The sequence below is a fragment of the Mugil cephalus genome, chromosome 22 (genome assembly GCF_022458985.1).
Source record: "Mugil cephalus isolate CIBA_MC_2020 chromosome 22, CIBA_Mcephalus_1.1, whole genome shotgun sequence".
NCBI classification, from domain to species: Eukaryota; Metazoa; Chordata; class Actinopteri; order Mugiliformes; family Mugilidae; genus Mugil; species Mugil cephalus.
The window spans coordinates 4,692,635-4,713,578 of record NC_061791.1 but is presented as its reverse complement, the minus strand read 5'-3'; the positions used below and the strand labels follow the sequence as shown (position 1 = coordinate 4,713,578).

Sequence of the window (20,944 nt, the reverse complement as noted above, 5' to 3'; positions counted from 1 at the left end):
AGAGTAGACTCAACTAAATATCGGACAAAAATAATAAAAAAATAAATACATACATTAAAAAAAACTACTTCCGTTTTTTCCCCAGCGCTAAAATTTGGAAATATGTCCGTGTTTATTTACTATCTTTTATTCATTTTATTTTATTTTTTATTAGCACATTAATTAATTTATTTGTTTGTTCTTACTGAGTGATGGTTATTTAGATAATCCCAGAAGGGTCGTAAAAGTGACATTTTTTAATTCATTAAAAAAAAGGGGGGGGGGGGGCAATTTCAATTTCTATTATTTATTTCCGGGAAAGTTATTATTTTCGTAAAGTTTACACACTTGAGGATCTTACCATGTCAGAGAAAGCTTTGCTTTATTTATAGACACATGTGTCCTTAAACCGTAAACTTGACACAAATACACATAGTAGTTGCATAACAATTGCAGTGCTAATGACTTGTAACCTACCAACTGGGGAACACGGGATCCTCAACGTGCAAAGTTTTCCTCCACGGTTCAAACCAGCTTATTTCCCGTCCCACCTCACCCCAGAATGTCTCGGGGTCGTCCCTGGCTGTGGCGAAGGCTCGGTCGTACGCGGAGTTGGACGCATAGTTTCTGCAGCGCTGCACGGCGAAATACTTCTTGATACTTCTTGCAGATGCGTGCGGCGCTGCTGCACTTTCGCCTCCTCCTCGTTGTTGTTGTTGTTGTTGTTGCTGTTGTTGTGCTGCTGCACAGAGAGTCCACAGTTTCCTCCCGGGTGTCCTCTTTCGCTGGACATGAGCGCAGTGACTCAGACGCACCAAGTATTTTACTTGAAAGTGCATCGCTGCTGCTTTTGAAAGCTAAAACTTCCACGCGTCTCTCCTGCTTCCGGTCTGTCTCCTGCAGGTGAGTCCGAGCTTCCACGATTCAACAATATGCGACGTCATGCAGAGCCGCCGAGAGGGAGAGGAGAAATCTCCACAAAGCCTTTAAGGAATGTGAACTATGAACTGGATGTAGTTTATGCAGGAGGAGCTTTGAACCCCGATTACACAATAGACACTGCAAGCTGCCAAATGCTATGCAGAAAACAGTGTGGGAATCCTGTGAAGCATGCATTTTAAGAACATTTGGCCTATTGAGTGTATTTTATTGTGCAGAAGAAAAACAAAATCCACATTATTAATATACTTGTAAAATGTTCAGTGTATCTGGCATAGCTTCAAATGTCCTTGCTTAAAACTTCAAATAAACTCCATCCACCTTCTGCTGAAAAATTGTGAAAGACAAAATTCTTGTGAAGCTGAGTCACTTCTCTGCAACAGCAGTGAGTGTGTTACACCACCGGAGCGGCTCGCTGCTGCTGGTAAATACCCACAGTCCAGCTGACCGCCCCGGGACGTGACCCCTGCACAGGGTGGCCCCGGCGGAGTAACTCATCCGTCTGATATATCGGGTCATCTGTTTCTATTTATACTGGCAGGGCAGTGTTTTCCATTCTGGAAGCATCGTGCACTTTCCAGGGAAGCGGCTATTTTGGGTTCATTACACTTCTCGCTATTGCTTATGGGGGTTGACTGGGACATCTTTGCCCCCGAGGGCGAAGACGTCTCTTGGGGCAAAGATGTCCCAAGGCGTTTGTAAGGTCCGAGCTTAAGGGGAGCTTTAATGTCGAACTACTGTGTCGCAAAGCTGCTGCGTTTCCATTGCAGCTATTTGCAAAATCGTTGGTTGATTATACATTTTTTGTATATATATTTTTTAAAATTTCGCAAATTTATGTTTCTTTAATGCAAATTAGCATGAATCCAACATATTTCAGTAGAGGGATGGCTTAATATTGAGTGCAAAATGATAATAATAATGCATGTTTATAAATAGCACTAGGTCAGTTTAATATAGAACACATATAGTAGATAGAGGGTCACTACTGAATCTCGCCATCAGTCCTTGGTCCTTGGCCGGAAAAACTTTGAAGACCAGTCGTACCCTGTGTCTCTTCCCTTTGGACATGATGAATACTGTAAGTGCTGTCTAATATTGATTCAAATTTCTTCACATTTCAACCAAGCACGCAATCTTCATCAAAACCCTGACAGTGAACGGAGGCCTCCCTCCTCCTCTCAAGCTGTAATTTGCTCAGCAAAAAGGTCTCACTAAATCACCGCACCCCCCAGACACTGCCATCATTTTTCTTCTGAGAACAGCGCAAATGCTATTGGCAGAATACACATCTTTCTTAAGGACTTGCACGGACCTAAGACATAGTCCGGGGTGGCTTATTACCTGTCTAGCCCTAGCCTCTGATTTGATATGATGAGTGTGAATCAGTTCTCGGGAAACACTTGGGGACGATCTCCCAAGTTTATCTCCAAACAATTCGTCTCAAAGCTGCGTTTTTATGACCTAACATGGATTTCAAATGAATTTGGAGGTGATGATGATGCCATTTAGCATTTGGAATGGGTTTGAGAGTCTGCAGCTGTCGAGACAGATTTGTTTTAGTTTCAGTCAATATGATACATTCTTTAATATGTCAGCGGCTTTGCCTTCAAGGAGGGCTGCAGGTAGGGACACATTATTTCATGAAACAGATACAGGTGAAAGCCACCGCCGCTGGTTGATTCTGATTCCATCTCTCAACGTAGCCGGCCTCAAGCTGTTGGTCCCCAACGATCAGTGATTCCTCCTATTAAAATTGAGTGTTTCCTTGCAGATGTTGCCTTGCTCTGGGGATTTCAGCCTCTGGATTCTGTAAAATATGTCTTCACACAACTTTGTTGTTGACGGTATATGAATAAAATTCAACTGAATCATCCTTAAAAGGCGAGCCGACGATAAGATTTGACACAGTGTGCGCGTTGCAAATGACAAAAGAGCAGAAGGTTTGCGTTTTTATGTTGCGTAATAATGTGCACACTGCACTCCTACGTGTTCGCCTTTTTGCTGAAGTGAGATCAGATTAAATCACTGCGAGCTACGGCAGAGGCAACAAAGTGAACTAATGTGGAACGATGCCATCTGCTACTTCTATTACGCAAAGCCAATGGGCGCTGTTTTCCTGAAGGGGGCGTCAGTAGCCTTAACGCTTACAGGGAAGTCTTGTTTAAAAAACAGTTTTTTTAAAGACATAATCTCATTCTGTTTTACCATAGGATTGCTTGGACATGTCTTGTCTTGTTAAAGAAGCCATTACGGGTGGGCGATACTGGGAATTTTACCAAGTAAACACAGGACGAGTATCGTCGATACCAATACTTTTTACTTGAAATGTCATGATCACTGAATAACTTCCTAATTTTCTCTTTAGTTCGTTGATTACAATTATGATAAAACACAGGATAAATATTTTAGGTAAATAAACCTGTTTCTATTAACTAATTGCAATATAAACCAATTTAACAATATAAAATTGAAACAATTCCCCTTTTACTTCACACAATTGTTTTAGGAAATATAGGCATTAGTGCAAAATAATAGATGAGAAAAAAATGGAAAAATGTGACAAAAATATAAATATAACAATGTAAACTAAAGCAATAATGTACTAATACTGTGTTCATATTCCACCTTTTGCCACAGATTGGGATCGAAGAGAAGCTCCTGACCCATGAACTCTGTGAGGATTAATTTACTGGACGAACAGAAACCGTAACAAATTTGTCGATCTCATCACGCTAGTATCGATCCAATACCGATACTCGCTTTGGTATCGACACTGTCGTCGATATTTAGATCGATGCGCCCAGCCCAGGGGCGGAGCTACGTGGTGGCCAAAGGTGGCCGTGACCACCCCTGCTGACTGCTGCTCCAACATCACTGAGTTTTAAATAAATTAGGAAAAACAACGGCTAAATGTTTATGGCAAAACATTTTAACTCCCAACAGGACATGAACTAACATAAAACAAACCGTTAAAAGGATTTGTTTCAGTATGAAAACTTGTTAATGCTTGATGACATGGTTGAGATGTCCAATTTTGTATATATGTATAATGTATCAATCTAGAACAGTGGGAACAAGCTGATATAGGTTGATTCATATTCACATTTGTGGATATTTCCTGTTAATAGGAATGGTGACAGGCCTACTGATATAAGGTCACACTAAAACAATAGATAAAAACAACCACAGAATAGTTGTAATAATGAAAACATCTCAGACATCTCAGGTATTTACTTATTGCCCCACCCAAATGTGGGAAATGGTCTCACCCTTGGCCATCCCGATGAAAAAATTCTGTCTCCACCTCTGGCCCAGCCCTAGAAGTCATACTCCATTGTCATTTTAGCAGCCGCCGCCCGGTGGACCATCACACCACTGATTCTTTTAAGACCCTATCATTCAGCGAGATATTTCTTTTTATCATTTCCTAAGTGTGTCATGGCACTTAAATCAGCAATCAGCGACCACAAAATGACACAATGTGTTAATAAATACAAGGCGAGCGATCACTTGTACATGCGACACTTGGGTGGGTTTTTAAAGACGTATACGAGAGAAACTCGCGGAAGCCTTCACTGTGAGTCCAGCAGATAGTCTGGGATTTAGTGAGCTTTACAGCGGCTGTGGTGAATTTTGTTTGCCTGGCAGACGCCTGGAATTCCCCCGTTTCCAGTCTCACTGGGCTAAATTAAGCTTTTATTGAGAAATGAAGAAAGTGTTTTCCCCCCAAAACTGTTGTTGATACCTGTTGAATTCCTCTTGAAAGGAGCTGTGGCCCTGACTAATACCACGACAAACGCTCCAGCGTGGCCTCTTGCGGCGTCCTCCGTGGGACCGGAGGCCCCCTCTGAAATCAATTCACTTGCAGGGTTTTAAGAGCACTGCATCATAATCCCACCACTTTAAAAAAAAAATAAATAAATAAAAAATAAACTCCGCTCCAGCCCATATGGATGGGAGCCTGTAATCTCGCCGTGCCCTCTTTCTGCGTGCTTTCTCTCTAAGCCCTCACCCTTTCTATCCGTGCCTCTAAAAACCACCGCTTACTACCAGTTTACATCTGCATGCAGCTGGGCGGGACCGCGCGCCGCTGGAATTCACAAGCGCACACAGCCTGCGTGATTACAAGTGTGCGGGTTTAGCAACGGCGTCGATCGCAAAACAGAGGAGACTCTCGTGACAGACTACTCCCTGAAACAAAAAAAAACAAAAAAAACAATTTGGATCCTTTCATTCTTACTAAAATAGCTGCAAATTTTAAATCGCATCCCAAAGCGTTTAGCTTTGTGTGATTTTTTCCTCTTCCTAGTTGCTGTGCACGTTGAAGTCTTTCCCACAGGTGTGTGTGTTCGGCTTCGCGGCTCGCATCTATCACGGTGAAGTCACGCTTTGTGAGCCGTGTCTCACGTCGAACTGGCTCAGCGTCTCCCCGACCAGGGATTTTTTTTTTTTTTTGTGTGTGTTTGTGTGTGTGTGTTGAACACAACCCCTGTCAGCTGTAGTGACTGGCCACGTATGAGAAATGCCACAGCAGCAGCCCCATTAGGCAGCAGATCTACGGTAACCGGTGGTTTGGCTCCGTTCTTTTTTTTTTTTTTTTTGTGGCAGCACATAAACATGAGGATTAATCCTTAAGCCCTTCAACTTAGGTTCCCCGCCATCACTCAGTTCTTATCGGGCTGCGTGCAGCGCGTGTGTAACTAGTAGAGGAGATAACGGGCGCCATGGCTCAGTGGTTCACAATAAACCTTAATGGCGAAGCGTGGTTGCAATCATCCGATCTCTGAAGTGCAATGGATGAATGGATTATGCGCGGCTAAGCATTCGCACGTGCAGGCACGAATGCGCGCATGATGGTCATGCAGCGTTTCAGACTCAGGCCCGTTGGCCGCCTGCTCTGGTCTAGGTTGGTGCTACATGTCTATTGAACGTCCACATGAATGAAAACCAGGTCCAAAAGTTTGCCAGCAGAACACTGAATTGTCACAAGGTGTTATTTACTTCTTCTGTCAGTGGTTTTAATGTTGTGGCTGATCGGTGTATGCTAGCAACCAAATAATGACTTAAATTTCTCGTCTATAAAAAACCACACACCTGTATTTTTTGGTCTAGTCCTAATATGAAAGACAAGAAGAAGAAAAAGGCAGTTTTAGAGTATTGAATGTTTTTTTTTGGCACGCTGGGGAACCTCGTTGCTGCTGTGCACAAAGAGAGATCTTAAAAGGAAAAGCTCTCACTGTTTGGTTTGGAAGAACTTGGGTGAACGAGCCCTGACCGTAACCCTCCCCAGCACCTTTGAGATTAACTGCCTGAGGGTCAGCTCCAAAAAAAAACGCTCGAGTCCAAATGAATGCTAATCCTTGCAGCTAGGTTCCACAATTCCCATCGATAAGAGGCCAGGTTGGTCACGCTGAGATCAATACTGATCTCATTTTTCAAGAGAGACTCGGCCAAAATAGCAGCAGCATAAAAAGTTACAAACACAACACAACAACAGCTACTTCAATAACACTGAGGTAACTTTAAAATCAGACCGCGGGATAAGGCTCCCAAGATTCAGGTCTTTTTGAAGGTTGTTCCAGGTAAGAGGAGCCGAGCATTTAAACTGCTACTTACACTTGGTACAAACAATCCTATAAGATATTGCGATCTCAAGCTATAGCTACCACCAGCTTTCTGAGCAATCAAAGAGCAAATATAAGAAGAGAGCTTGCCTAGCATGGCTTTATAGATGAACAGGAACCAATGAGTGAGCCTCGGTATAGCCAGAATCCTGGACTACACATAAGTTAAGTTATTAGGAGCATAATAATTCAAATAAGCCCTGTATCTGAAATCGTTCACTCCCTCCCTATGTAGGGTATAGTGAGCTCAATCGCAACAGCTTTCGGGCTACTACACGTATCTTCATTTGACGCGCAGTTAATGACGTCACTGCTGTCGCATCATTACGTGTCACTGCCGTGGATCCTCTGGTTATCCCATTATAATTTACACATTACTAAAACGTGGTGATTTTGTAAACAAATATGTGTGATGTTCATGAAATAAAAAAATAAAAAATTATGTTAAAAAAAAGAAGTTTCGAAAATGTATCTCACTAACAGCCACTAACGGACATTAACGGCGGCGCCTAGAGATGGTCGCTACATTCGCATTGCTTATGGGAAATTTTGAGTATCCTATTCAGGGCATAGAATTTGGTCACTAAGGTTTCGGACAACACTGCACTACAAATGGCGTATGTCCTATATAGGGCCCTACATAGGGGTTAGGGGGCGACTGTTTCGGACACGGCCAAAAAAACATGGCGCCGTCTGCTGGCGCTGCTACTCCCGTATCTCGGCAGCACATGTCGTAAAGGTAAAGGTGCACTTCTCATACGTGAACATGCTATTTATGTGTTTCTCCTAACACTAGGCGAGGCATTTAATCTAATTTAAGTATTTTTAAGATGTGTGACGATTATATATATATATATATATATATATACAGTGGGGGAAATAAGTATTTGATCCCCTGCTGAATTTGTAAGTTTGCCCACTTCCATAGAAATGATCAGACTCTGGTTTTTATGGTTGTTTACTGGTTATGGGCATAGACAGAATATCAGTCGAAAATGCATAAAAAACACACAATCTAAAAGTTATAAATTGTTATGTATTTTATTAAGGGAAATAAGTATTTGATCCCCAAGCACAACACAAGTCAGTACTTTATAGAGAAACCTTTGTTGGCAAGCACAGCGATGAGACGTTTCTTGTAGTTGGTCACCAGGTTTGCACACAGCGCAGGAGGGATTTTGGCTCATTCATCTTTACAGACAGTCTCTAAATCCTTCAAGTTTCTTGGCTGCCTCTTGGAAACTCGGAGCTTCAGCTCCCTCCACAGGTTTTCGATCGGGTTAAGGTCTGGAGACTGACTAGGCCACTCCATGACCTTAATATGCTTCTTCTTGAGCCACTCCTTTGTTGTCCTGGCAGTATGTTTTGGGTCATTGTCATGTTGGAAAACCCACCCACGAGGCATCTTCAGTGTTCTTGCTGAGGAAAGAAGGTTTTTGTCCAAGATGTTACAGTACATGGCTGCATTCATTGGCCCCATAATGCGGTGAAGTTGCCCTGTACCCTTTGCTGAAAAACAGCCCCAAAACATGATGTTTCCACCTCCATGCTTAACCGTGGGTATGGTGTTCTTTGGGTCATACTCACGTTTTTTCATCCTCCAAACACGGCGGGTCGAGTTAATGCCAAATAGCTCAACTTTGGTTTCGTCAGACCACAGCACTTTCTCCCAAGCCTTCTCTGAGTCATTTAGATGTTCACTGGCAAACTTAAGGCGGGCCTGTACATGTGCCTTCTTGAGCAGGGGGACCTTGCGGGCACTGCAAGAGTTCAATCCATAACGGCGCAGTGTGTTGCCAACTGTTTTCTTGGTGACGGAGGTCCCAACTGCTTCCAGATCATTAACAAGCTCCTGCCGTGTTGTTTTAGGCTGCTCCCTCACCTTTCTCATCATCATCCTCACTCCATGAGGCGAGATTTTGCGGGGAGCTCCAGACCGAGGATAGTTGATGGTCCTTTTATGGGTCTTCCACTTGCGAATAATGGCACCAATAGTTGTCACCTTCTCACCAAGCCTTTTGCTGATGGTTTTGTAACCTATACCAGCCTTGTGCAGGTCTACAATCTTGTCCCTGACATCTTTTGACAGCTCTTTGGTCTTGCCCATGGTGCTGTAGAAGTTGGAATGTAAGAAACTGATTCTTAGAGCAGGTGTGCTTTATATACATGACGAGTTAAGATCAGGAGTATTGGTAATTAGTTGACTGAGCACAGCTGTGTGCCACATGCGCACCAGCCAATCTGTAGGAGCCTGAATTCTAAGTGAATTGTTGGGGATCAAATACTTATTTCCCTTAATAAAATACATAACAATTTATAACTTTTAGATTGTGTGTTTTTTATGCATTTTCGATTGATATTCTGTCTATACCCATAACCAGTAAACAACCATAAAAACCAGAGTCTGATCATTTCTATGGAAGTGGGCAAACTTACAAATTCAGCAGGGGATCAAATACTTATTTCCCCCACTGTACATATATGCATATATATATGCATATCCTAAATTCCGCACAGTTTAAAAATAGCCTACTTACATATTTTTTACATGAAATTGAATGTAATTTTGTATCAAGTAATATAAGCTATTTTTAACATTATTATTATTGTTATCTCAGTTTTTCATTACGCGTGCAGATTGCGTCAGGTAAAGCGATATTATGAAGATGGAGGCAGATTAATCCTCCCACCCCTCCCAACGCACCCCCCTCTCTCTCTCCCTCTCCCTCCCTCTCTCTCCCTCTCTCTCTCCCTTCCTCTCTGTGATGCTGCAGCTCCTGTAGTCTCCTCTCTCAGTCTCCAGTAAACAGCAGTCATGGCGACAGTGGTCCAACCGCTCACACTGGATCGAGGTAAGGCGCCGCTCGCAGCTTCGCGATTCCCGTTCGCTCGAAAACTAACTTCGATCAAAGGATCTGGCAACCCGCATCGGATCCAGATGTTTGCGCCCGACTCGGATTCATTTGCACACCGTCCGCACGGCTGGTTATTCCAACACGAGGGTCGCGGGTATTTAAAATTAAAAAAAAAGCCCGTCGCTTGAATTTGCGCGCATATATTATTATTATTTATTTATTTGTTTATTTATTTTTGCGCCAAACTACAGTAGGGGGTCTATTTTTGTTGAAGGGACCGGCAAATGCGGTCATCGCTTACAGTTTATTTTCATCTTTATTATGTAACCTCCTGGCTTGTATTATCCCGTTACAGGTCGCCGTTTGATTTGATCGTGTGTAAACAGAAAGGCTCTCCCGCACGGCTTCCCGAAGCGCTCTGACGCGCGGATCTACTTTTGTTAGACGGGGGAAACAACTTTGAATCGCAGGTGCAGGAGAAGGAGCAGGTTGGGGTCCCGGTAACAGATGCGAAGAGGGTGTAGTTGCTCTGTTTTTGCACTTCTTGAGATAGATATGGCTGTGCAAAGAGGGATGCCCGTCTGGTTAATCCATCCCATGTCAATGCAGACCCATGTGACTTAAACACATATTTGTCCCCTGACCTTAGACCTCATTCATATGGCAGCGTACTACTGCCTCGGTTCTGCTTAAAAGCCTTGGTATCCATCAGTAAAAGTCAGGCTTTTTGTGCAAATGATTAAAAAAAAGAAATCGAGTCTTTGGTAATGTCATTGTAATTTCACTTGGAGATTTGGTTAAGCACAAAATGTTCAGCTTATGAGAGTCACTTTAAATCCCTACACTCTCATTCTTAAAGGAGTCTATTTATAGGTCACTACTAAAAAAAAAAAAAAATTCCCAGTCTCACCAAATGCCATATCCTCTGGTGAAACATGAGATTGCACGGGCCTTGCACAGGAAACGGATGCTGTCAAACACAGAGAAAGGAGACACCTTAGCCATTTCCTCTGTGCCAAGTAAAGCTAGCGTTCCGCTCCCCGGGTTACTCACTACCAAGCCATCATGGAAGGGGGGGGGGACTATAAATACTCTTTATCTGGTGGGAGTATGACTTATCATGCAGGAGCTAATCTGACTGATGCAGCTCGTTATTGGTAATAATTAGCCACATTAATGGTTTCTGCTGCAGAATTAGATTTTCGTCCATATGCTCCGATGCAATTTGTTCCCAACCACAGTGCGATGCTTGAGGGCAGCCGAGCTTCACTGATGCTCGGTCTTCTCCGCGCGGGAGCGCGAGTATATCATGCACAGTTAATGAAATGAGCCTAAGATTTCAGCCGGCAAAACAGATAAACAGTGCGAGCTGGTGGCACAGATTCACAACGAGGCTCTAAAGCCGAAGCTACGTCTTCCAACTTGGCGAAATGTCAGTTGTATCTGGTCCCGCCGTAGCAGTGACTCAGATGTGACCTCAGCCTGTTTGCAGACACGGGGCGGGCGTGATGCATGTACACATGTCGTGGCATGAAGTCGACCAGTCAGCGGCTCGCGGCACCAACGACACGAGCGGTAGTAATGATAGCTTTGCACGGGAGCCAGCAGAGAGGCAGCTACATCCCCCCTTTTTTTTTTTTTTTCCTGCTGCCGCCACTTTTGAGAAAACACTATAATTGCTAATGAAAAGGTGCTCTCGTCTCGCGTTGGGCGTCGGCTTCGGCTTCGGCTTCGGCTGCCGAGTTGCTCAGCTTGTCAAACACACGCAGGGAGGAAGCAAACAGAGATGTTCATTTCCAGAGCTCCCACTTGACACGCCGGGTCACAGCAGGATGAGAAGACCTCGTGTCTTCCCGGCCTTCCTGTTGTTGTCAGAGGAAATGACTGGGATAAGCAAGTGCCTTGGAGAACAATGGATTTAAACCTCGTTGAATGTATTATTTAAAAAAAAAGAAAGAAGTGCTGCCATTTACAGTAACTACAAATTGTCCTGGAGATGACAGCCTATCCACATGAGCCAGAGGAATAAAGCAGAGGTGACAGAAAGTTATTCCAAATGAGTAACACCGGTTTTGCTTTTAACCTCTTCTCCCTCTTTGAGAATATGAATAAAAAATGAGTGGTGTGAGATAAATGAAAACACCAGCAGGCTCTCAGTGAAATGCGGAGAGCAATGATAATCGTTGACCACGTCCACCGTCTCACTTTTTAACCAAACGCTTGCTAATTGGCACTAAACTAAAGCGTCAACATCTTGGAAAACCTTGTCAGCTGCATCCTTTTTGAGGCCATAAATGTTTGTGTGAAAATCCATGGCATTGAGTAGCTGTTGTTGTTTCTGTCTGGGCTGTAATCAGGCTGCTGACTCAACTTGGAAGAAATTTGACAAGCTAAACAAAGATTTACTGTGAAGTGAATACAGGATGTATATTGCACCTTCAGCTGAGGGATAATCAGGGTCTGGAACTACTGGTAATGAGATCTCACTCTCTTATCGCCTGTGTCTGGGTCTAAAAGTCTGCACGTCGTAAAGACTAGAACCGAAGACCAGCCAACACATGTATTCTGCACTTGTGCAAAAGGTAGTACCTCATACCAGGCAGTATTGTATCGTCTGTATTTAAAAGTGGAAACTTTTGAGCCATTGAGCTACTGTTAGCTGGTTGGCTAGGGAGCTAGGAAGAGCTACAGAAGAAGAGTCGTCAAGCCTCCAACATCTCATGACAACATTAATGGTGGACTACAGGCTTGTGATTGTGCTGCCTTGCTGGGTGGCTAGGTCCAATAAATCCCGTCGCTTCACCACTACGATGAGATAAAAAGGATTACGGACTCTAATCTGGACTGTATGTTTGTATACGATGTGCAAGGTTGATGGCTCCGCCTCGTCATGCATATGCCTGGGATATGACCACAGCCTTTCTACAACTACCGGATCTTTTTTGTACGTTTTGACTTGGCCTGAGTCGAACAACCAATCAGAGAGCTGCCCTGGTCACTGACCTCCTGATTCCAACCTGTGTGTAGATCCCATAATCAACAGTATATGGTAACTATAGTGTTTCCGCTTTATCATTTCCATCTGCTTCTCCATCTTTGCAATGTTCAAATGGATTGTTTTGCATCATTAAAGATGGAACCCATCAAGGAAAGGTTAACTGAGGAAGCTTGGAGATGCAAACATTTGCATGGTTCGTCTTTGGCGCCATTGTTGGAAGTGAAGCAGGAAGTGGAAAGTGACAGGCAAAACAGACACAGCGCCGACTAGCGTTTGGGAGACCGACGGGCTCACAAGTATATATGACTCACACCTGCATAGGCTACGTGCAGAAGCTACGGCATCCATGTCCTGTAGTACCCCAAATAAGACTTAAGAAAGTTGCAGTTACTACTACTACTACACTACCTCTGCACCAGTGAGCAACGTTTCTCTGAATTACCCCAAAATGGCTGTAAACCTGTTGCATTCAGTTGTTGGTAATAGATGCAGGAGAAGAAAGAAAGCAAAGCCTGGAGTTACCCCGGGGAGGACATGAAAGCATTAGATTTTCCAATCTCAGGAAAATCAGTTTGTGCGGTTTCTTTACATTCTCCCTGTGATCTTGTAGAACATCAGTTCAAAATGGCAACTCTAGGAATCAGACCCCACTGCAAGTAAGGCTCATTTTTAGATTTCCCCACCATGTGGAGAGTTTCTAACCTCCTGTCTGAACAGAGTGAAGGTTTAGCCTGAGTCTGGCCCAGGCTGTGTTTTCCCTCCCTGTGAGTTATGGTTAGGGTTAGGGTTAGGATTTGACGCCTTACCATATATATTCCCATCACATGCTCTCGGTCACACCAGTGATTTGAAGGATTAGACGGGTGCTGACAGGCTGATATTCCAACCTGTTAATGCAGAAATAACGGTTCTCAGGGTAATTGTCTTGGAGGGACACTGCCCAGTGATTATCCAGGATGCAGACGATGAGGGTGTGATGGTTTCCGTCTCTCCTTTCACCACAGGAGCCATTAGCCCTCCAGGAGTGATTTATTTGTGGTGCTATGAGGGGGACCGTCGCAGTAGGGGAAATTAGAGCTAATTCTCTTGGCATGGGGACAGGGCTTGGTTGGTAAAACCATGTTGTCCCATTTTGTGCATTGAGAATGTGATTATTTGAGTTTTTATGGTCGGATTTAGTGGCAGAGCGGCCACCGTCGCCAAGGACAGGCAGGTCAAAGTGGCCGTGGCAGATGGCAAGGCCTTTTCAGGACAATTTATTCTCACAGGCAAGACGTCCAGATCGAATCTCTCAGGGCGCAAAGGTGGGAGCCAGAGAAAGGTCATTTCAGCCTTTTCTCTCAGTCATCTGCTGAAAAGTTCAATCGGTGATCAGAGCCGGAAAAGAGGATCCTCGGGATTCAGAGGTTTAGTCACGACGTCAAGGCTTTAATGAGCTCAGCGGCCGGTGCAGATGTGTTTATTTACGACGCTGCGGTTCTATCAAACTGACACTTCTAAGTACCGAAAATGAATTACTCGAGTTCTGCTCAATGTTACAAACGGACTGATTACACTGGGAAGTCTGGAGCGCTGCCCGGTGCGAACACGTCGCCACAACAGTGCCGCGAGGCTCGTGCCGCTCGAGTCTTCATTACGTGTCGCCGTGGCTTCGTTCAGCTCTCTGCCTTTACTCTAATCAGCAAATGATGATGAGGATGACCTTTTTAGTCACGGCCTGATGTTAGAGGCGCTCAGGGAAATGAGTTTCCAAGGTAATGTTGGCTAGCATTGTATGTTCTTATAATGCATATTAAAATCCTTCTTTGTCTATCAGTGGATGACTCTGATCTGATTCTGCACTTAATGTTATGAGTTAGGATAAAATCTAAGTATGTCGCTAATGCTGCCTTCAAATTGCAATAAGGGAATCCGATCAGGCATAACATTACGACCACCCTTCCTAATTTTGTATCTTGATGAGTTTGGGATCTAGTGAATTTGGAGGCCACCTTGTTCTGTTCTTCATGTGTTTTTTAGAGGATTTTTGTGCTGCTATGAGGTCTAGGGGTCTGGTCTGGTCTAGGTGGGCGGTACATGTCTAAATAACATGCACATGAATGAATGTCTGATCCAAAAGTTTCCCAGCAGAACACTGAATTGTCACAGGATGGTTTAAATGTTATTTACTGTCAGTGGTCATAATGTTGTGGCTGATCAGTGTGCATGCTGTTGCTAGGTGACTACAACAACAACAACAAAAGAAAATGTGTTTCTTTGTTGCCTTTAAAAAAAAAGAAAAAGATTCATGGCTGTTTATTTAAATGTTAAAGAGCGAGAAAGAGCAGGAGGAAATATCTGGGTACATCGTGAACCCGGAGCCATGAGAAACTTTCAATTCAAAGTTCAAAGATTCAATTACCTCCCGGTCTTCTTGCGAGCCCAGAAAATACGGCCCTCCTCGAGGGAGCAGTAAACACTTTGGCGTTTAATTCAGTACTCGATGACACATTCATTCGGGATCTTGCGATCGCACAAGAAAAGGAATATTGCATGAAATGTTTTGGAATATTAAAAAGTCCAAAAGCAAAGGGGAAGGAGCAGCAGAAGAATAAAGCTACAATAGGTTATTTCGGTCCATTGATAAAACCTTGGGATTCCACACATTAACACACCCAAGGAATATTTGTTCAGAGAAAGTGTTAGTGCAGCCTTGACGGTTGTGTAATTAGAAAACTTGCATTAAACTTGGCTCGTTTAATCAGTATCGCTAATGAGAATGGCCTCATCATAAGTACAGCAGAGGGAAATTAACTGCCGTCAGAATCTCTGCTGGTGTCATCACTCTGCTTAATATGGCAGCACTCTGTAACTCTGGTGTTGGTACTTCTGTAAAGATCTCTGCTGTTAATACAGCGATGTGCATTTGATGTGCTTAAGATTTTTTACTAGCCTTTTTACTAGGGATGTCCCAATCAAGGTTTTTGTTCCAGCTGATCCAATGATGACTTATACAATGACAAAATTCCCTTCTCTGGAGATTCTAGTGATGTTCGATACCACCGATCTCTTTCCTGATCTGATGCCGAGCAAAATTCAGGCTGGAATCGGCGATACCGATCCGATAAGTAGTGCATTTTAAATCATAGCTTCATAAAGAATACAAGACATCAGAGTTAGTTATTGACATTTCCAGTAGTATATTTCATTAATTAGGTAAATATTAAGATTGAATTAAATAAATAAAGGCCATAATAATTGCAAAAGTTTGTCAATACCTACATTTTAAAATATTAATTTAAGAGTTAAAGGAAATTTGACTGATGTTTGTACCAACCTTCTCACTGAACTGAATGAGAAGGTGATGGTGTATATTTTGTAGATGTTATTTATTATCCATCTTTTCTAGTTTATATTTTTCTAAGTTCACCCTGGCTGATTTAACACAATTTCACTGTATAATTTAATGACACCTCGTCCATGTAATTCAAACCTTTAGGAAACCTTATCTGAATAAATCTTTTTGCCTATGTGAGACTACCTCAGTGATCACATATTATTACTCCCAGCTGAACTCAGGCAGCTATTTGTTGAAGCATGTATTCATCTCGTTACTTATTTCTTAACCATATTTATTCATTTGAGCTGCTCCAACAGTAACAGTGTGTCACCTCAGACGACAATATTTTCATTTGAGAATAAATTAGAGTGCGAAGATCTGGTATTGGAGGTTGATATTTCAGTATAGATCTGCACATTACTAGGAGATACATAGAGACTTTTGCTTTCCTATTTATTCTCCTTGATTACATGTGCACCGTGTGACCGCATTAAGTCCAATTAACAGGGCTGTCAATTCTAATGTAGAAAACCCATGTTTCATTTATCGCCTCAATGGTGTTTCGATGGCATCTCGATGCTGCCTCGTTGTCATCTTGATGGTGTCTTGATGGTGTCTCAATGGTTTCTGGATGGCATCTCAATGGCATCTCGATGGTGCCCCGATTGTGTCTCGATGGTGCCTCGATTGTGTCTCGATGGCATCCCAATGGCGTCTCAATGGTTTCTGGATGGCGCCTCGATGGCATCTCGATGGTGCCTCGATTGTGTCTCATTGGTGCCTCAATAGTTTCTCGATGGTATCTCAATGGCGCCTCGATCGCATCTCGATGGTGCCTCGATGGCATCTCGATGGTGCCTGGATGGGTCTCGATGGTGCCTTGTATGGTGCTCGTATTGGCGTTGTTTCGAGGGTTTGCCCGTATGGTTCTCGATGGTAAAGGTGTTCCACTTCTATTGCAAAATCATTGTTCAGTTTTGTAAACTGCTTGTTCGAGCAGCTCTTTCCAAGTATTTTTCCACAAGCATGTAATAGATTTTGGTTCTTCTTCGTCTTCTTCAATTTTTGCCTTTCACGTTAGGCAACCAGCACTAAAACAGAAGAAGAAGTTGACCTATTCTTGGTTATTATTGGTTTTGGCAGCTTTGAGGTTTTGATGCTAGTTGTAGTTATTTATGCTCAAATAAATAACGACAAAACATCGAGCTTGGCTAAAGCCTGATACCGCTCCCATCCGATCATTTTAAAAATGCTTGAATCGGCCCTGATACCGATCAGGATACTTTTTTACTGCTGATAGTGAGAGGAAAAGATACTTTCTTAAAAATAAAACTTAATTTAGATACGGCACCTACTCCCCCTCATTTGTCTTGTCTGGAGACGAAACTGTCAAACTACACAGTGAGAATAACTTAATTGCACGCAGCTTCAGAGAAATTAAATTTAGCAGGCTTGCAGTTGTCAGCTCTGAGATGAGCTTTCATTGAGTCATTATAAAAAAAATTTTAAAAAAGCATTACAGATGTTGCGCACAGCTGAATCCCCAAGAGCACGACTGTGTTTTTTTGGGCTGAGAGTGAGTCAGTGCACCACAATGAAACTGTCAAAGGTGCGAGGTTAATTTCCCTCCTCTGCATTTTCAATGAAACACTTCCTGACCGTGAGTCTAGTTTGTGGAAGAAATGTTGAAATGTTTACTCAAGTAGCAGAGCTGTAAGACTCACATGCACAAAGGGGTAGGTAGGGTAAAAGCAAGGTTTACTCTGCTGGTAAAGACAGGGTGGCAGGTAGGACAAAAAAGGACACGAGTCATGCTGAGAGAGCCTCCGAAAAGGCCAGAAAAGAGGCGTAACAAGACAGGCAGGCAAGGGCAAGAAGACTGCTGAGAAACATTAAGAGTCATGTATTGTATTCACTGGAGGGTATAGTGACGCCCGCGCCATCTACAGGGAAGGGATGGAAGTTCAGGCTCAGAAATGACAAGAATAAACAGCAGTTACATCAAGAACAGGTTACGGCTGATTAATCACCCGTTTTTATTGCTAATGACTCAAATTACTCAAATGTAACAGTGCATTAACAATGTTACAACCCACTCGCAGTGACTTTTAGTGACCAACTTTCAGGGTTGTGCAACTTACAGTAGGAAACAACAAACAAATAAACCAGGACTCAAAGTTAGCAACTAGCTTGTGAACATCTGGCATCCAAATAAACAGGTTCAGGATTTGGTGGAGACAAAACTATCTTCTGGATGTTTAAACAATCAGCTGTTTGCTTTATTACCATCAGTGTTGGTACAAGCAGCGGGGTATATTAGGGAGAGTCTGGCTAATTCAAATCATTGGCGCCATGTTTGCTCCGTCGGAAGGAAGATTTTACAGTGTAACACTGTGGGGCGGATGTGCTGTGTTGAAATAAATGTCTTATTTTCACCATTAACGGCCTATAAATGTTGAAAGTTTGAAATTACACAGAAACATAAATTTAACTAGTCTCACTGTCATTTAGTGTTGTCATTATAACATTAGCATGCTAGCTTAAAGGCTAGGTTAACTTCAAACTTCATTCATTTGGAAAGCGCTGTTGGATGTTTTTGAGATCAAGGTTCATATTAATGATGGTATGACTTTATTTTTTCTATATGAAGTCTTAAAACATCAAAGAGAGACATTGACATTTACCTCACACAATAGGGAGAAATCATTTGACAACCAGTTCCATCCAGCACTGTGGCATTTTTTAACTTTTAATCCAACTTTGTTCTCTGTTATTTACGATGGAGCATTAGGGCCACATTAAAAAATATCGTTAAAATAACATAAGTTTGCCGCGACATAATCAAATTCTCTCTCTGTTACATGCATTATTACACAAAATTCACGTTTAAAACTAAAATAAACTCAACCACAGTAAGAGAGATGTCAAATACTTTACGAATAGTCGTATGTTGGGCACAAATACCTTAAAATTCTTGTTAAGTGAAAGGTTGCTCCCCTGTATGTATAGTGTATTAATGGTGGATGGTTGAATCCAGCCTTTCCCATGCATGTTTTCTTTACATAGCCGCGGTGGCTACTCAAGGGTGGGATCACATTTCCTGTATTTCCCTCCAGCCAAAGTTATTCATAGATCCCGCATTTAGCAGGCACAGCATGTGGGCGTTGAGCACATACTCTGCGTTATCTTGAACTATGCTTCATTTGTTCTGTCAGCCTCTTCTCTCTCTTGATAGTATAACTTGTCTTTCACCAGGGCCATGTCAGCGTTATCAGAGTGGGAAAAAAGTCATTTCCCAGCCCGCGTCTTGTAGATTTTTAGATATAGTAATGTGTCATCCTGTCACTGCACATCTGATTCTGGAGTCGTTTACTGTTAATGTGACATAACCGTAATGCCCCTGCAGTCATCTCAGTTGCTTTGTCATGGAAAAAGAAAAAGAAAAAAAAATCATCCTCAAATGTCCCGTGGGTCTTTTACAACCGTCTGACCAGACACGAAGTTCATCTGATGGCCTACTTTTAAATTTAGTACACAGAGCTGTGGGTATTTAAGAGATTTGGAGTGGGTATTGTCTTGCAGTGCAGAGGTGAACGAATCTGGGGCCCCTTTAACATACCTTCAAGGTTTTTGTTTTCACCATCAAGAGGAAGCCAGAATTGACGTCACTTAGTTGTGTGTCTAATTTTTATTACTTGTTAAACCCTAGACACAGATTTAGGGATGTCCTGATCCATTATTTTTTGCTTCATCGTGTTTTCAACCAATCAAATCTGATTCCAGTCATTTAATATTGAGTTCTGGCAGAGCCAAGTCCCAATCCAGTGTTAAATAAATACAGTTTCCTCTGCTGGAGATTAATAAAGACTATATCGCCTGTGCACTGTGCCACTGTATTAACTCCAATAAAGAGGGCTGCCAAAGTAAAAGTAGTGTTCAGAGGGTAGCTGTGACTTGGCTGCAGAAAACCTGTGTTTTTCACCACAGAACGGACTGGTACTTTTACAACGGCGTCAACTTCCCAACTGTCTCTGTAATGTTTTCTCCCTGACGCTGTCTCGAGGAAAGTTTTCTCTCATTTTCTCTGCTTTGGTGTAGCCTTTGTCTGATTTGTGTTGGTAGTATTGAATGACGACCTCCTGCTACCAACTTTCCAAACATCCACATTTCACAATTTACAAATTTCTGACTGACGTAACTTAATTTTCCAGAGTAAAGTCCTTTCACACAGCAGACATGTTTAGTCACTGGAGTTTGGTCCTTCTTTTGGGATGTGTCAGGCTATCAAAGATGATGCATTTCTCTGTGTGTGTCGTCAGATGTTTAATTAAATTCCAGGGGTTACCTCCCTTGTTGCAGGTTGACCAGTCTGCACAGCCAAACATTTGGTCTTAGGTATTTTGAAGGTGCACTTCCCTCTAAGCAGGTGAAAAACTGACGTGCCTTTGCAAATTTTGAAGAAAGTTACTGGGGTAAAAAGGGAGCGCTAATTAAACCGAAATCTGTGTTGCTTTTTGGTTTACTTCAGCATCGGTACCGTTATTGTATCGGTAACCGTCCTTACCCATTACCTATCAGGACATCCCTACCTACCTAGATTTGATGAAGACTGGTCCATTTCGCCATGTTTTCAACCAATAGCATGAGATTTCTCACGCCAATAAATGCTAAAATCCGCTGCACATAGACTTTAAAAGAGACTAATAATCAATTAATAGAGGGCGGCACGCTGCTCTGCTTAATCAGCGACCAATCAGCCAATCAGAAAATAATATTTGTTGTTGCTAGGTGAAATAGGGGCGCCCTAACCACGCCTTACACAAATGACTGAGAACGTGCACTCGTCAAATAGTAAGCACAAGTCCGTGCATCACGGCATCACTTAGTTTACTATTATAATTATTAGTATTTTTTACAATATTACTTATTACAATCTGGAAACTAGGAGGATATTTGCTTATAAATCATGTTAAAAATCTCACTCCAAGCTAAATTCAAAACTTGAGAGCTCTGTTTCTGATGTAGGTGCGTAATAGGCAGTTCTAGTAACTACTGTTGTCCTCAGTGGCTCGTGCAGTGTGGACACACACACACAGATAACACAACAGATAAGGTAGTTTAACAGCTGTTGTAACTATGGAAAAGTGGCCACGGTCTGAAAGCGCCTAATGATCTGAGGGAAATAATCCAGCGGATAAGCCAGCACATCCGACCTGCATTCGGGCAA

At 42.6% G+C, this 20,944-nt stretch overlaps 2 protein-coding genes across 3 annotated transcripts in view; one reads left to right on the top strand and one right to left on the bottom strand.

Moving 5' to 3' along the window:
- The window catches only part of acss3 (acyl-CoA synthetase short chain family member 3), a 41,116-nt gene extending 40,137 nt beyond the window's left edge, over positions 1–979 (bottom strand). The window contains exon 1 of the mRNA XM_047575244.1: positions 457–979. Within this exon, the coding sequence (XP_047431200.1) occupies positions 457–818 (362 nt within the window). The 5' untranslated portion in view covers positions 819–979. The remainder of the gene's footprint in view (positions 1–456) is intronic.
- An 8,326-nt stretch (positions 980–9,305) lies between these two features.
- Positions 9,306–20,944, top strand: part of lin7a (lin-7 homolog A (C. elegans)) — a 38,490-nt gene continuing 26,851 nt past the window's right edge. For both annotated transcript variants that reach the window (XM_047575456.1, XM_047575457.1), the window contains exon 1: positions 9,306–9,397. In XM_047575456.1, the coding sequence (XP_047431412.1) occupies positions 9,361–9,397 (37 nt within the window). In that variant the 5' untranslated portion in view covers positions 9,306–9,360. The remainder of the gene's footprint in view (positions 9,398–20,944) is intronic.